The sequence below is a fragment of the Poecilia reticulata genome, chromosome 14 (assembly GCF_904066995.2).
Source record: "Poecilia reticulata chromosome 14, P_reticulata-male-v2, whole genome shotgun sequence".
Classification (NCBI taxonomy): Eukaryota; Metazoa; Chordata; class Actinopteri; order Cyprinodontiformes; family Poeciliidae; genus Poecilia; species Poecilia reticulata.
In genome coordinates this window covers 16396441-16414027 of record NC_088843.1, presented here as the reverse complement: position 1 = coordinate 16414027, position 17587 = coordinate 16396441, and the positions used below count along the sequence as shown (strand labels likewise).

The following is a 17587-nucleotide window of genomic DNA, read 5'->3' as shown; positions in this document are numbered from 1 at the left end:
TCTTTTTCTCTTGCATTTTGTGAATCTAATGATGCACTTATGTTGCCCCACTTTTCCCTTTTCTTCATACCTTACCTACTAAAGGAGGGAATACCACTTTATTGGTAAGTGGATGTTAACCAGAAGGGAGTTAAACAAGAGTAATCATTAAAAAAAAGAAAAAAAAAGAAAAAAAAAAACAAAGAAAATGGGTCGCTGTTCACATCTCAGCAAATGTTCTCAGGAAACACACAGAGAAAATTGAGTAGCAGTCAGTTTGTTTTCTGATTCAACTGATTCAATAATTGTGATCTTTATTTTGTTCCTTCCATTTCTGTGATGTTTCGTCAAGTTGTCTTCTCTTCCTGTTTTGTTTCATTTTTATTTTTTTAGCCATTACTAAAAAAAAAACTAAAAAAAAACAAAAAAAACTGAAGAAGTCCTCTTTCTATTCTCCAGAATCTGTAGCTCTGTACTTTCTGCCTCTGCTCTAAAACTTACTTGGTTCACTTTTTCTTTATTCCCTCTCTCTTCCTAGTTCTTTTGTTTGTTTTTGCGATTCTTATTTTTTATTTTTTTTCCAACTCATTATGGTTTTGCATGTCAAGTATTGCATGCGCTGCACCATAGAGGACTATCTATAAGCCATATGGAGAAAACCTAGATCTTTTTTCTTTTAGATGTTTACCTTCTTTTGGCAAGTAAACCGTAGCTCTTTATCACCAGCCTGAAAACTTTCTGATGCTATTTTTGTCCTATTTCTTTTTTTTTCTTCTTCTTTTTTTTTTTTTTTCCTTTGTTGGTCATAATTTCTCTGCAGAAGCTGCGTCTGCTGAATGCAAGCTCTGCAGGCAACCAGTCTACTTTACTAAAAGAGCAAAAGCTCCACAGCGCCCCCAGCAGGAACCAAGCCGGAGAGGCTGGGAGTGTGGACGGCAAGATCGCAGCTGTCGGGAGCTCCTTAACTCAGACGTCTGGGAGGAGAGGCGGCCAGAGAGGCCAGAGAAGGAGCTCCCACTCCCCCGATCACAGCAGCGACTCGGCCCACTCCCAGCACAACCACGCTCACAAAGGGAGGACGTCCCGTCATCAGCGAAGGCGAGTCATTTTCTAGATTCGCTCACCGGTCAGCCTTCCTTCCGCAGGGTTGTTAAAATTTGTTGCTTTCTGGTAAGAGGTTAACAGAGTAATGCATTTTAATAATTTTCTGTTCCTCTTGATTTTAAAATGAAGTATCCAGAATAGAAACTTTCACTACTTAATGGAATAGATCTGTGGGGGGGGCGGGGGGGGATGGACGTACAGCATAAACAACTGTTAATGAAAGGGTTGAAAAATGACATTTTCTGTGAATCTACAGATGGATGTTTTTATTCAATATTGGGGGAAGTGGGAGAAATATGCCCGAAAATGTATGTCTAATTTTATTTCAGATGAATGAGGGACTACATAAAGTACAAAAATTTAACTTTATTTTTTTTCGTTAGAAAATGTCTTATTTATTATGGTACATATTAATGTTCCTTTTCTGCTTGTTTTTTTTATATTGCTTTTTACAAGAAAACAATGTACAAGTTATAAAGGAGAAAGACTTGATGGGAGAATATTTATTCATTTTTTGCTCTGTCAATTTACATTTTTGGATCGATCTGCTTGTTTGCATTGTGGCTAAAAAGTGTTGATTGTGTGTTTCATTTGATTTATTGATTTTATTTCAGACACGAAAGTCAACAAAACAGACTACATATTTACATTAATAAACCCCCAAAAAATGAATTAATTAAATTGTTGCATTTTCCCTCAGGACAAAAGGCGGCCACTCCTCCAAGCGTCACAACCGCTCTAACCGCGGTCCGGCGCATCACAAGAGCCCGTCGGTGTCTCCGGGACGCCACTCACACGTGTCAGGTAGGAAGAACGACGAGTCTCGGAGCAAAGCCAACCTCCGGCAGCGCAGCAGCTCCTGGAGCAGCGGCCGCTCGTCCTCGCGCTCGGCCTCCAGAGACAAGGGCACCGGCAAGGTCAAGTCCCCGCACAGCAGACAAAACGTGTCCAGGTGAGACCCAGCGGGCCCGGCGGCACCAAGGACTCGCCGTCTAGATTCGTTCCGCTGCTGCCGCTCTGACGGCCGACTGTCTGTCATGCAGAGAAAAGGACAGCGCCAACCGCTCCGACACCGACAGCCGAGCTCGGCGCCGCTCACGCAGCTACTCGCCCATCAGGAAGAGAAGGAGGGATTCCCCCAGCTTCATGGAGGCTCGGAGGATCACCAGGTAACCTGGCCTTCTTATCACCAGAGTAAACATCCTGGTTTCTATCATGGGACATCCACAGCCTTTAAATAAAATGTCCTGCTCATTTTATGTCCGAGGTGTTCAGCAGCTTCAAGAGACGCCATGCAAAAGGAATTAGAAGGAGGAAACTTGGACTTTTTAACATAATATTTCAGGTTAATCTTTAGTGGATCATTATGGACAGTATAGATCAGACACTTTGCCTAATTACACAAATAGAAAGGAAAAACTGTAAACTATGTCCAGGAAAAGTAAATGATTCAATCTGATGGGTTTCCTTAGAAACCTTTGAAACCCTAATTTATCATACTGACCTATTTGATCAGTCGGAATGTAAGCATGATTGAATTGAAATTATTGTTTTTTTTGAGACGACCTTTGTTGTGAATTAGCGCTATATAAATCTAAATGAATTGAACTGAATTAAAAAATAGACCAACTGCTTCAGGACTGACTGAACCAAAATATGTATTTGATGTATGCATAATTTTTTTCCAGATGCCATATCAGGGTAAAAAAACAAACTCTGGCTCTTGAGGAAAGTGGCGTGAGGCCCCCGGTTTATGGTGAAGCTATCTATGTTTTCCCAGCAGTGCAGATTTGGGGGCAATGAGAGGTTTAGAAACGCAGCTTGTAGCCACTGTGGTCAAAAAGCAGTGGAGTTGGAGTTTTTTGTGAAGGTTTTTTGTTTTTACCTTACCAACCGCACCACTCTATGTAATACTTTGGTAATGAGAAAACTTTTCATAGGTCACCAGTTAAAATTAAACCAGATAATGTTGATTTGCACGTAGGAGCAGGATTGGTTTCTAAATACCGACAGATTTCAGCCGATTTCTTGGGTTTCTATGCCTTTTCCTCATTCGTACTATAATTTTTTCTATGTGATTGCAATTTATTACACATAATTTATGGATCAATGTTGAGTTCTTGGTTCAATTTGATTTCAAATATTTAATTTAATCCCAATAGGAATATTAGAAATATTTTTACTGAGAAAAACAACATGTTAGGCATCATTTTCATCTGCCATATGTTTGGTTTCTTCTTCACTTTAAAGGATTATTTTCTTTAATTTTCATAAGTCCTACTTATTGTATTGTTTCTTGTAATCAGTTACTTGCACAGGAAGAAAGGAAGATTCCCCCACTTCTGTTAAATCCACTTGGCTGTTTCTCTCCCTGTTCATGTGAAAGCGTTGACGGACTTAATGAGTGAAATGAGTGTACCTTGTCATGTTTGCTTCAGTCCTAAAGGTCCTCGCACGGAGACAACGGGATGCTGCTGAATTCAAATGCCGCAGGCTTGTTGCCCTGGTAACAGTTGCTGTGCAGCAGAGCCCTGCTAGTCTGACCCCTGAAGCTCAGCTGAACATCAAACCATCAGAGCTCCCCTGAGTAAACCTGGACTCATCTTGTATTTTTTATTTATTTTTTTCTTTGTCCTTCCTCTTTTTCTTCATCACATCTCTGAAACTCACAGTTCGGTTCTGAAGCTACACCCCACTGACATCACGCACTAATGCTGCAGCGCCGGGACGCAAACATTAAAATGCTATCAAGGTCTATTTACTCAGCAGATGAAGGTTCTGTTGAACGTTTATTTTATGATTCCTCTTAAAATCTTCTGACCTGACATAAACTCCTTCAAACCACAGAGCTGCCTGGACTTTTCCAATAAATGTTGTAATGTTGTCAAACTCAGGAATTAATATAAAATGACAGGCAATTAAAAACAGTTGAAAATGTTTCTGAGTTCATTATGTTAGCTATTTGTTACAATATTTTGACATTAATAAACTGTTCAGCAAACATCCATGTCTATTTCAGATATGCACCAACCAAAGATTCTGTGCACAATGAAATATTTCTAATCTTCTGGAATATTGTGAGGAACTACATTTACAAATATAATAAATAAAAACGACAAACAAAAAAACCAATCTGGCTTTAATTGAAAATGTAATTATTTTAGATATTATTGACAGTACAATAATTAGTCAAATATTTTACTGAAAATGCCTGACATCACGTCACATCACATCACATACCTGTGCAGTTAAAAGGAGATTTTATTTTATAAAAATACAAAATAATTACTAAATTGACATTATAAACTGCTTTAGTACCTGTTAGCACTACTAGCGCAATTAGCATAACTAACTGGACTGTGTGTGTTCTTACCAGATAATACAAATCCTTACATTAAATGTGAGCGTTTTCTGTCAAAACAAATTTGAAGCTGGAATGAAAGAAAAAATGTTCATCCTTGTTTTAACATAGCAGCCTATCAAAAACCCAATTACAACTCTAAACACGTCTTAAAGAACCTGATATTTAAAAGCAGACCACTTTAAGTCGTCTACCTTCAGTAAGAGCTTCCACACTGAAAAGTGTTGTCAGCATTTCCAGTTTGCGATCGGATCGCTTGAGTCAGGAGTGAATGCTCCACCTGTAACTAAAATGAACTCCACAGTTCTGCTGGAATGAAAAGGAGGGGCAGACATGTTGTGTGTCACCTTGGTAGCATTTATCCGTCCCGTGGTGTTGATCTGTTTGGGTGATGGAGACAGACAGACAGACAGACTGCTCTGTGGGGCGCTAACATCTGATTACCTTACAGGAATCAATTCCACGGTTGCTATTAACAACTCGATCTATTCAAGCTTTTAACTAACACGAAGCATTTTCCTGCTGCCGAGTGTGTGGATGGTCGGCTTTTTATAACCCACAAAGCTCATCTCTTCTAGAAATTGCACTCGTTTACCGTTTCTGGGGGTCTAACTTTGACTTGCTGATCTTGTCTCTAAAGCATCACGTCGCAGATAACAGCCTGATCATCTTAATATCCTAACACCTCCCTCATTCTAACTTGTCACACTGCTGTCTTTGTCCGACGTCTCTGTCCCCGTCCTTCCCCCCCCACCCCCTCCGCACCAGCGCTCGGAAGCGGCCGATCCCGTACTACCGGCCCAGTCCGTCGTCGTCGAGCTACGACAGCAGCCCGTCCCGGTCCAGCCGCAGCCGCAGCTACAGCAGTTACAGCAGCTACAGCCGCACCAGAAGCCAGAGCCACAGCCGGAGCCGCAGCCGCAACTGGAGCCGGAGTCGCAGCAAAAGCCGCAGCCGGAGCTGGAGCCGGAGCAGGAGCCGCTCCCGCAGCCACCACAGCTACTACAGCCGCAGCAGCTACGACAGCCCGGGCTTCTGAACCTCCGGCAGGCGGAGGGACGTGGCGCGTCTTCCCTCCAGAGTCCAAACTCCTCCATCAGGGACAACACCGTCTCCAGAACAGAGCCTGAACAAAGACACAATGTATTTTATTACGACACATTGGTTTGGATCGAACCGTCTCCGATCATGTATCACACAGACTAAACGATTTCCACACGTCAAAAGAAAAAAAAACAAAATCATCGACTGACTGAGCCCAAGGAACAAATCGCACCGTCAGTTAGCACTTTCCGTCTCATCCTCCGCCACCAGAAGGGAGTTGGTAAACAAACACATGCTTCGTGAATATAGAGAAACATAAATGTATTCTAAAAAATAAAACAAACAGGAGCTAAATAGAAAACAAAGCCTACCAAAAGGAAACCTTCCAGATGTTTTTTTTCCCTGCCATCATGTGCTCATTCCTTCAAACCCGTTTTCTCATTGAATAGCAGAGATCAACAAAAGTTAGAACAAAGGAGAACTTGACAGATGAACGAGGGAACAAAAAAACAACAACTTTTTTTATGATTATAACTTTTATTGTATAGATATGCCTGTATAGATTTAAACTCTGATAAGTTCTGGCTTTGTAAACTATGCACTGTATATTCCATTTAGCTTAAGCAGGTGTGTTTAGCATGTTACTGCGGTGAAAGATTCTCCTGGAAGAAGATTTACAAACTGAGAAGGGTGCCATTGAGTGTGTGAAGGGAGGCGTGTATTACGTACTTTTACTCTCCTCCCGCAACCATGTTCTTTCTACTAATCTGTATGTGTGTGTGGGGGTGTGTGCGCGTGTGTGTGTGGAAACCTCGTCTTCAAAGATCAGCGAGTACTCTGTAGCCTGAACTCAGGCCACTCTAAAGGAAAACTGCAAAATTATGTCCAGGCACACATATGTTTTCACCTCGAGTTTATCCTGTTTATATGTTTATTTATTGGATTATTTATTTATTTATTTATTTATTTGATGTTTAATTTATTCTACATTTTGTCGCTAATGCAGATGGATCATGCATTAGGATGTGATCAAACAAGATCGTTTTGGTTTACATACAAGTGGTTGACCAAAAAGTAATGAAGTAAAAAAAAAAAAAAAAAAAAAGGGACGAGGGCTGACTTTGAAATGGGAGTGCAGACTTGATGCTTTGTGAATTATTCTACAACAAGCCTGTTTAGACTCCAGGCCCGTCTTCTTTTTTTTTTTTTTTTGCTTCAACTGAATGAGAGAAGCAGCTCGATCTTCCTGTTGGAGCATTTTGTTTTACAACATCTGTTTATCCCCAACAGAAAACTCCACGTCATATTTACACCGTACCGAAGGTCGGCTAGTTGCGTCCGTCAACTGAAGATGTACCATGACAAAAACGGCAACTGCAGCACCGTCTGTAGGACAGCGAGTAAACCGGTGATACAATCACTTAAGTCTTCCTTTCCATTCGCGGAGTCTTTTTCCACTCGTACTTACAACTCTTAGTGCAAGCAGACTTAACCCAACCGGTGTGTCAAGTATATCATTGTCCCTTTTGTTCAGATCATTCTTTGTATTGTATAAACTAAGCTCCATGGTAATAAACAAATGAGGAATTAATCAATCAAACTCTTGCGTTATGCATTTTCTCTTTTGTTTTACACTTCTCAAGGCTTAATGTTATGCTGATTATCTCATGCTAGTTGGTGGTAGTGAGTGAATCTGCAGGTATTCTGAGTCTGAAGAGCGGTCCAACAAGGAAACGGTGGTGAAGGCCTGTGTGGTTCATCTACCGAAGCCCAAACTGCTAAAGAAAGTACTGATGATGAAAAGTGTGATTAGAAAAACACAAAATGAATTATTTATGACGTGATAAAAATGGGCTTCAAAATGTAATATCATTAAAACTGCATTATGTAAAAATCAATGCAAAATGCAATAAAATCCATGAATGTATTTTGTAATGCTTTCTGGCGAATTACATTTCACGTTGATTATTACATAATGTGTTTTTTAATTCTGTTTTATTACATTTTGAAACCCAATGTTGTGGGGAAAAAATGTTCAGGTTTACATTGGACACAAGATCAAAAACTCAAAAAGGGCAAATCAAAGGATCATAAAAGGCGAGGATCACATCGCCGACTCCATCGTCTCTCTGTCCGGCTTTTTAACCAAACAACCATAAAGATATTTAAAGGGAAGCAGTAAAAGCAAATGAGGAGGATTAGTAGATTTTACCAATGACTGATGGTTTCATCCAGGATGTGTTAGTGCAGAATATTGTCTCTTCTGCCTGGAAACTAAGCTGTTAGCATTTCATGAGACTGCAATACAGCAGCAGTCTTCAGTCAGAGGCCTCTTCAGTTCCACTAAAAGACTGACTGCTACTGGAGATCCTTCCCTCCCACAGTTCTGTGAAGCCTCAGTCCAGAGCAGGTCGACATTTTCTGCACTCTTATGCATTTGTTGAACGCTGCAATGAGGATCACTTACCAGGTTTATAGATTAAACTCTATATCTGAGTGTAATGATACACAGGACAAGCTCTTCAGTCAGTCACTAACCTACATTCAAGATAAAATTTACTTTTTCCAGATGTATCCTGAAATGGAGAGACAGATATGATGTGGGTCATTGTGGCTGTCGTCACTTCATATCCTGTACTAGTGTCATAAACCTTTACCAAACCCCCCTCTGGGTCATAGGTCACGATTTGAGAAAGGGCGGTTGGGGTGGGTCCACTTCTGTGTCATTCTTTGCAATTTTCAAATAATTCTGACTGGAAGAACTGGCTGACACACAGTGGGGAAACATTTTCTTAAAGTTTTACAGCATATATTTGTCAATTTTGTCAAACAAACATTACATTTTGTCATTGTTCCACTTACTTATCAAAGTTTGGCGTAAACATGTGGATTTTAAGCCTTGATTTCTGTTAGACAAAATAAAGTTCTTGTGTGAGATATTGCAACACATAAGCTGTCATCTACACCAACACTTGTTAGGTGAATTATTATGCACTTTGAGTTGGTTTACAACATAAACTTTGAATAAAGTACGTTGAGTCTGTAGAGCAATGCACTGGAAATGAATACGATGCATCCCTCTTTTTTTCTTTCCATTGATATTTTTTATATTTCTGCTTTAAAAAGGCTTCATTGCTGTTATTTATTTGCAGTTTATGCAGGTAAATTCTGTCCCTCAGTCAATAATGCAAACTTATCCAGTTCCTCCCAGAACAATCCCGCGTCCCTCCAGCTTTTTCTAGCTTCTTTCAGAAGAACAGAGAGGGGAGGGGTTTACCCACAGGATTTCCACAGAGGCCCCAGCAGCTGACGCTACGCACCGCCCTCCTGTTGGATTCTATTTACATGCTGCGTCTGCCACAAATAGAGGTTCCAGCACTTTCCAAGACATCTTGGGGGAGGTGTGCCGGTGGGACTCGAGTGGGTGGGATGTTTTGGAGTCTCGGAGCGTATAAAGGTGCTGTGCCGAGAGGCAGGGAGCATGTTTGGAGCTTTCCGTCTGCAGACACACCTCCTCTGACTGACCGCAGCCAGCATGGCCGAGAGACGCATTCCCTTCACCTTGCAACGCACCCCGAGCTGGGACCCGTTCCGGGACCAAACCAGCCGCATCTTCGACCAGGCGTTCGGCCTCCCGCCCGTCTTCGAGGACTTCTCTGGGTTCCCCACCACCCACTGGCCCGGGTACATGAGGCCTTCGCTCATGAGCCCGGACATCATGATGCCCCACGGCCCCATGATGTACCACCCGGGCCAAGTGATGGCCCACCAAGCCAGGGCCCTGTCCCGGCAGACGAGCAGTGGGATGTCTGAGATCAAGCAGACGCAGGACAACTGGAAGATCTCCCTGGACGTCCCCCATTTCTCACCCGAGGAGCTGGTGGTGAAGACCAAGGACGGCGTTTTGGAAATTTCTGGTGAGCACTTGTTCCTTCCTTCCTTCTTTTGAGCATGTTTGTTTTAAAAGTTTCCTTCACAGAGAAAAATGCGAGGAGTTGGAAAAGCAAGAATTACAAGAGGTTAAACTGCAGGAGGACAATACTTTCCTTTAAGACTTGGGATAAGATTCCAGTTGCAGGATAAGGAGAACTCAGGATGTTATCTCAGGACACCCCGCCCCAATGGAAGGGAGGGGCATTTTGGCCGATATCCTCCTAAATACATCACAACACACAGTTCAACTTGTGGGAGGAAACTTTTGCAACCACTAACAGATATGCAGAGTAAAATTGTAATATCTAACCAACCCTGTCATGATTTCACCTCAGCATATTGTCTCAAGATGTATTCTGTCCCTTCTCTCCCCCCGACATGAGGGATAGAAGCCCATAGATAGACAATATGCAGTTTGTGGGAGACAGTTAAGCAGGTCAGCTATGGAAAAAGCTATTTCCATTCCCCTTCCATCATCCCAAAACACTAAAGCAAACTGAGAGCTGATGTAAGATCCTGTAATAAGCTTGATCTCCGAAGCCTTGTACCCTCCGCCGCTGGTATGGCATTACCAAAAGGACCATCCTCATAGCAAAGCGACTTAGCTGTGAGTCACAGCGGCTATCTGCTACTTTAAAAGGACAGCTGGATCCCATCCCACTCCCTCACTGCCAGCCTCGCTGGTGTTAGACACTGGACCGGGTCAGGAAAACAGAGATAAACAAAGCATGTGATTCAATGCGAGGGGAATTTGGCACCTCATGTCTAAACGTTCACATCATCAGCTTAATTAGAATTGTTTTTCCACACACTAAACTATTATCTCCTCAGCTGGTGTAGGCCTGTTCACAACTAATGGCTGCTAAAGAAGCTGAGATGAAGCTGTGAGTTTATACCAAGCAGTTTGGTCCTGTTGAGAAGATATGAGTCTGTCTGAGGTCAGCAGCCTTTATCTGCTCCTCACAGTAAACAAACATGAAAGAGGGACAGCGTTTAAGCAACACAGACAGACATGCAATGCCAAAACCACTTTTTCTTCTTCTGATAGTAATAACAATAATGCAAAGGCCTTTATGAACAAGATGAGATGGATATTATTATTGAAAATAGTCATATCTAACATTCCTTAGAGTGCTAAGGACTAAACCAGTTAATCTCAGACCTTGTACTAATTTTGTAAATATATTTTTTGACAGAAATGAAATTAAGGCCAAAACATCATCTCATCCACTGGCAGTATAAGGTTACCCTAATGTTGCTTTAGTGTAATTCTGCATTTCATTTCCATGTTCCATATTCGACAAATAAAACAGGAAGTTCCTCCCAAGTTAATTTCCAAAAGAAAGTCAAAAGGTTTCTCACCTGGGCTGACCTGAAAAACCAATATGGCTGCCACGCATTTAAAAACATAGCAAAAGCTTCTGTAATAAGTCGCTTACTTTCTTTTGACGTTAACAAAATCTTTTCTACAGATTGCACTATGTGAGTTTCATAGCTTCAACACATCAAATTTTAAAAATCCACATTTACTAGCCTATTTTGCCAGTGATTAGCTTGGGCCTTGACACACTGTTCTGCACCGTCTGCTCCTGTTTTAGCAAAATATTCTCTACTGCAGTTTTTGAGGGGGTTTGTTTCTTAAATTACTTTTCTTGCCTTATAACAATTAATCAGTTTTGCATTCAAAAATTGTAAATGTTTGACAATACAATTTCTGAGTACCACTTAAGGTAACCCAAAGCCCAAAAGGGAGTCCTCGTGCCACAGTTTGAGAACCTTTCCAGACAAAGGTCCTTTTCAGTTCTGCTTAGAAACTATTCAGTTCCTGTAGCCTTACCATGTGGAGTAGATATTTTTGTGACACTTCAACACAAAGCAAATCAAAGTGCTAACCAAAATGTAATTGCAGTAGCTCACGTTTTTTTTTCTTCATTTTTATGATAGACCTTTAATTAAGATACCAAATCCTGCTTACAACAATTTGTTAGCATAGTGTGTAGACACTAAAACAAATAGCAAGTATAAATTCAACCTCCACTACCACCACCAAAAACCCCTCAAAGTGTAGTTTTTCTTCTTCTATTCCTCTTTTAGGTGCTAAAATGTCCACTAGTAACTTGTTTTTTTGAAGAGAATTTGCTAATGAATTATTGGTTTTCTATTAGCTTCCATTAGCTTCAGCCTGAATACTCCAGAAAATGCCGAGTACTCCAAAGGTTAAAGTTTAGGTACAGTCCCTGACATATTACTAAAGAGTTACATAGGCAAGAAAACATCTTTCTATCACCAAGTTTTACAGTTTGCAGCTGTAGAAGAACCAGGGCTGTCGCACTAATCTCAAAAATTCATGGTTTAAAAACAGGAGACACAGATTACGCCAATTTTCTTAATTATGTCTTCAACCCTCCTTGTGAAGACATGGTTTGTAGATTTCATTCCATACTAGGAAAACTATCTGAATAGCAAAATTAAACAGAATTTACCATTTGAATGTCATTAATTACATGGTGAAAATACACAATTAAGCTAACGAAATGCTAATTATGCTGTCGGTTTCACAGGCAAGCATGAAGAGCGGAAGGACGAACATGGTTTTGTGTCAAGAAGCTTTACCAGAAAATACACGTAAGTAACTTTTAACTATCAGTAATTAAGAACCGGGTAATTCAGCACTAACCGGTTTTGTTTCGAGGTTGGGTTTTTTTTTCTACTTTGTAATCTAAAATAATGACATAATTAAAATATAAAGCAACAAGCCGACAACCAAATCAAAGCTTATGTTTAAAAAAAAATTATAGTTTTAGTTAAAACATACCTCTGCTGCTGTAAAGTCTGTCTACTTTTAGATTTGTCCGAGTTTATAACTGATTTATTAGATTTCAGGCCCCCTGGCGGACAACACGTGCCTGTGCAAATCTATAGTTTATCAGAGCTCTGCTGCCACCTACAGGCTGTAACACAACACTGCTTTTAATATATTGCATAGTGAAGTGTTGACTGCTCTCGTTGTTCTTGTATCAAAGGTCTGCATTTCTTTTAAAATTATTTAAATAGGTACCGCGCAGAAGTATCTGTAGCCCTTTATTGGTGTCACATTTCATTTAAAGTTCACTGTACTGCAAAGTTAGTTTTCTGACAAAAATATTGGTTTGCAGGATTGGATAATATTGCATGTTGTTGACCTCTAAAAGTATTTAATAGCTCTGCATTTTATTTAGAGGTAACAGAATAAAGTGGGATGACACAAATCCCACATGATTTTTATCTGTAAAAAAAAATAATAATAATAATAAAATACCTTGAAGGTTGGGATGTAAGGGGGCAAAATGTGAAAAGATTCAGTACTTTTGAGACCCCAAAACTTGACTGTGTCCTTTTTGCTCCCCTCCAGTCTGCCCCCTACTGCCAACATCGAGAAGGTGACGTCCTCCCTGTCCCCTGAGGGCGTCCTGACTGTGGAGGCTCCGATCAACAAGCCGGCCCTGGAGTACTCCGAGACCACCATTCCTGTAAACGTGGAGAGCTCAGCAGCCGTGGCCAAGAAGTAGGAAGAAGAGCCGGCCTTGACCTCTCTCAATCATCATGCCAGTGACTCGGCGACACACACACACACACACTTTTCTATAAGAGTTTTGTCTACCGGTAATTGTAAAAATAAGTGGGGGGGATCTTACTGTTTCTTCCAAATTGGGTCTGTGGGTTGCCCCTGCTTTCCTCTCCCATCCGTCCACAGCATTGAGCCGAGCGCATTGTGTAAACACATCTGCACCACTGCCATGTTCCAGCTCGTTGTGCTGTGACCACACTCCTCCGAGGGACTCATCTCAGCTTGATCCCGTTCACAGATTATTTTAGCTTTTATTTGTTGCATCTTCAAATCCACTTTATAGCGTCCCTTGCCAATAACGTTGTGTCACTGGATTAGAAAGCAACCGATTTTTATCTGAAAATGTGTTTGTTTGTTTGTTTTTTAAGCCACTGAACCAGAAAATAAAGAAAGTTAAACATACAAGGTCTCTTTTGCATCAGCTGTCTCTGTCCTCACTGCGATGCTTAATCAGTCACACTGAGCTGTGTTTAATAATAACAGAAACATCAAGCCTCTCGATGTTGTAGTTTCCTCTCACTGAGTTATTCATGCAATGGTCAGCCATGCAAAAGAGAGCAATGAAACAAGCCAGGCCCTGTGAGTGACTCAGGCCTCGCAAGATGCATCCTGATGGTTGTTTTACAGACTTAATAACGGAGTGTCAGTGAGGCTGCTCCAGACCATCGCACATCGGTGAAGTATTCACAGGAAAGCTACTTATTCTGAAAGATTTAAGATTAGGGTCTTTTACTTAAACAAAACCTCCAGACAAGAAACAAAATCAATGGGAAAACAGTGTTTTCAGATATTTTGTGAATGCATGACAGATGTAAACACTAAAGCATAACAGTAGCATAAGAATAATGTCTTTGTGTATGTATACATATTCGTGTCATATATATGTCGTATTCAGAAAAGTATGCTGATGACTCTGCCATCATGGAGCGCATCAAAGACAACGAAGAAGAGTACAGGAGCCTGGCGAGGGACTTTGTTGTCTGGTGCCACTGAAACATCCTGCAGCTGAACACATCCAAGACAAAGGAACTGGTTATTGACTTCAGGAGGGTCAGAGGCAGTCCACGACCAGTTCTGATAGGAAAAGTGGAGGTCATGCAGACCTATAAATATCTTGCTCTGTGGCTGGACAACAAGCTGGACTGGACAAGCAACACCGAGCAGCTTTATAAGAGGGCCTGAACCAGTATGGACTTACCTGAGGAGGCTGAGATCCTTTAACATCTGTGGAAAGCTGTTGGGGTTGTTTTACCAGTCTGTTATACGCTGTGGAGTGTTGTGGTGGAAGCATCTCTTAAGTCAGACCTTTCCAGCCTGGAGAAACAAATCAGACGGGCTCGGCAGTCGGTACGAAGCCGGACTCTCTGGCAAGAGTGGCAGAGAAGAGAACGTTACAGAAACTGGAGACTAACTGGAAACTGGACAACATCAGCCACCCTCCGCACACTGTCAGTAGCAGTCAGGACAGCAGGTTCAGTGGGAGACTGCTTCCTCCAAAGTGCAGGACCAACAGACTGAGGAACTCCTTTGTCCCTTCTGCAACTAAACTCTTCAACTCCTCCCTGGAGGCTGGAAGGAGGGCTAACAGGAGTACGACAGAAACAGGGACTAAAGGATCAGGCTGTTAAAATACAAAAAAAAAAACATTTAAGTATTTGATGCATTGGTGCTGTGTGGGAGACGGGAATTACAATTTCCCTGAGGGAAAATCCCAAAGGGATTAATAAAGTGTCTGTCTGTCTGTCTGTCTGTCTGTCTGTCTGTCTGTCTGTCTGTCTGTCTGTCTGTCTGTCTGTCTGTTGAGAGAGAGATACATAATCAATGGAGAATTGCTCTCTGCTTAATTGATTTTACCAACCATGGATGCAGCTGAGAGAAAGTTCGTGACAAATGCATATATGGTACAGCTGCATAAAATCTAACTTCCTCATTCCAGAGGAACTTCACTTTGGTTCAGGTTATCACTGTTCTGAGAAAAACGTAAAAAACTGACTCATGCACTGCACCACTCTGCTTTCTCGTGCCACCCAGGATGTGTAAAAAGCCTTAAATTAAATGTTTCTATTAATACAGAAGCGTAACCTCATTCTATTTCTATGAACAATCCGTCACTTTTAGCACATTTATTGAAAGAAAAACTACATTTTGTCTTTGTTTAACTTTTTTTGCAGTTCCAACAAAGTAAACGCAGTTAAAGTATTTTTGAATTTCCTTCTAGTTCTTCAAGATGATCAGAGAGCGACTCTAATGTCCCAGTTAGTAATTCATGACTGTTTCCCTGGTAGATGAATATGACATAAAGCAGAGTCTTGTTTGTTTTTTACTACAGGAAGATATTCTTGTTAACAAAGGATTTGCATTTATGGAAAAATAAAAATAAATAAATCTCCACAGCTCACTGCAGGCAAATAGCAACTTCTTAGGGACATGTCAAGCACTTGTGAAGGTGAAAAAATATTTTCGCGATACTCCTAATTGCATACAATCTTGGCTAAAGTCAGAACTGTGCAGGAACAAGTATATGTTGTTTTGATCTGCCATGTTAGATCCTAGTAAAATACACTTCAGTTTGTGGTTTCAGTGTAACAAATTGTGACAAAGTTCAAGAGGAGCAAAGAAGATACTAGCGATAGAATGGCAGGAATTGGTGGCATTATGTTTCCATCTATTTCCTCTAATTTATTGGCCTAATTTATATCCTGTTTAATCTTCACCAAACCAACAAGCAGAATCTGAGTGAAGTTCTGATCAACAACAGTGGGAACCTTTCAGTGCCCGTTTATGCTGAAGTATCTGATGGGTTCAGTTCTGCAGCAGTTCTTTAGAGAAAAATGCTTTGGCCTCATATACTGAGACAGAACCAGCTACCATAGATCTGTGTGTTGCAGTCAATCGCATGCGGGGCTGCATGAGTGGAGCCAGCTGTGCTGTGCGTCTCGCAGCGCTGAGTGAAATAAAACCTGCAGCCTGTGATGTCATCGCTAGATTGGTTGTTTCCACCACTTCTTGTTCTTCCTCCACGTCGACTTGCAGTTATTCGCTTTGCATGCCTGTTCGCTAATGCACTCACTAACTCCTGACTCCAAAGCTGGGGGGGGGTATCTATTTATAGAGCGCTCTGCTATGCACGAAGCTTGGTTACAAACAGTAGATCACAGGGAAAAAAAAGAAACGTTTTTTTTCTTTTGTTTTTTTCCCTCCATGCCTCTTGACCTGTAGTGAGCAACAGATCTGCTACGATTAGACCAACCCCAGCTGTTTTCACAACGTGTGACTGTAAATATCAACCTACCAGCGGAGAATTGTATTATTTATGATTTATGATTTATGCTGAGTTCATGAATACCAGACAGACTCTGGCTTACAACAAGGCACCCGACTCTAAAACCACTTTGCATGCCAACCTTTCCTCCTCTGTGAGTCACAACTCCCCCCCCCCTGCTTTTAATGCAGGCCTACATTATTCATGGCGCTCCCCATCCATCCAGAACCCATCCGGGCCGTAAACCGGGGGAATGCTCTATGTAAAAAAGCAGACCGATGATCCAAGGTTGCTAATTGGATTTGTCTCAGATCCCACCTTCCTGCACTCAGCCAAACCAGAAATGCTTTTTATAAAAATGTTATTCTGTAACAACAGAGAGCATAGTGTGCAAACAGCACAGACCTCCCTTCATATGTTTTGTCTCTTGTGTCACAGAAATGTCTGCGATCAATCTGTACATATCAGGCCATACTTCTCTTCGAAATTCATTTATTTCAGCCATTTTATGTAGAAAAGTCGATCAAAGGTAGCATTTAAGTATAATTTTAACCCAGGATTTGACTAGGCCATTTCAAAACCTTAATTGGGGCCTGCCCATAGCAATGCATAGGGAGAGCAGTGATTGCCACAAATATCGCCCTGTTGGTCTAAAAGTCTGTCATGATATAGATACACATGCCTGCTCCCGTAAAATGTTTTCAAAATTTTCCTAGGGTTTATGGTTTTTTGTCAGGGTCCTTGATACCGTCGCTGGGTGTCTCTCAAGTATAGAAACTCTGTCTCCAGCATACTGTCTGACAGAGAGAGCCAGCCCAGGTGCAGATAACTAATTACCATAGCAACCAACTGTGCAATGTATAGCTAGAACGCACTTTCTCTGTAAACTTTAAACATTTTCAACCCTAAAACATGACAGGCTGACTACCAGGCTTGGTAAGTTTCCCAGGGGGAATCTTGAATTTATAATGTTTCGGAATTGGGCCCTGCCATGGCAGTGCATAGGCAGGCACCTATTGTTCTACACCTCAAAGTAACTGCCTCTTCCTAGTACCGTTAATGCGGCTCGTACCGCTGCATGTCCCCTTCACAATATATACATCAAAATGTGTGGCTCGATCCCATGAGGGGAGCATTTTGAGTAACTGTGACGACATAGTTAACACAAAACGAGCCAAATTCAACTCAAAACAAAAGTCTGACACAAAACAGTGCCACTCAAAATAGACGTAGACTTTTGTCTGCCCCTCAGAGCTGCTCTTTAGAACTACAGACATGGTGGAACACTTCGTTACTA

The 17587-nt window shown here is 41.3% G+C and overlaps 2 protein-coding genes across 4 annotated transcripts in view; both read left to right on the top strand.

The window, feature by feature from the left end:
- Positions 1-7079, top strand: part of srrm3 (serine/arginine repetitive matrix 3) — a 97260-nt gene extending 90181 nt beyond the window's left edge. The window contains exons 11-15 of one of the 3 annotated variants that reach the window (XR_535402.3): positions 800-1077; positions 1784-2035; positions 2127-2252; positions 3522-3670; positions 5213-5351. Coding sequence is in view for 2 of the 3 variants with exons in the window: in XM_008428133.3 (XP_008426355.1) it covers positions 800-1077; positions 1784-2035; positions 2127-2252; positions 5213-5483 (927 nt within the window). In the remaining variant the exon portion in view is untranslated. Of the gene's footprint in view, positions 1-799; positions 1078-1783; positions 2036-2126; positions 2253-3521; positions 3671-5212 lie in introns of all 3 variants that reach the window. The other 2 variants (XM_008428135.3, XM_008428133.3) reach the window with 2 other exon arrangements.
- Positions 7080-8865: 1786 nt separating this feature from the next.
- Positions 8866-13437, top strand: hspb1 (heat shock protein, alpha-crystallin-related, 1). Its single transcript, XM_008428132.3, has 3 exons — positions 8866-9405; positions 11983-12046; positions 12813-13437. The coding sequence occupies exons 1-3, from the start codon at positions 9024-9026 to the stop codon at positions 12967-12969; spliced, it is 603 nt and encodes a 200-aa protein (XP_008426354.2). The 5' UTR covers positions 8866-9023; the 3' UTR covers positions 12970-13437.
- The last annotated feature ends 4150 nt before the right edge of the window (positions 13438-17587 follow it).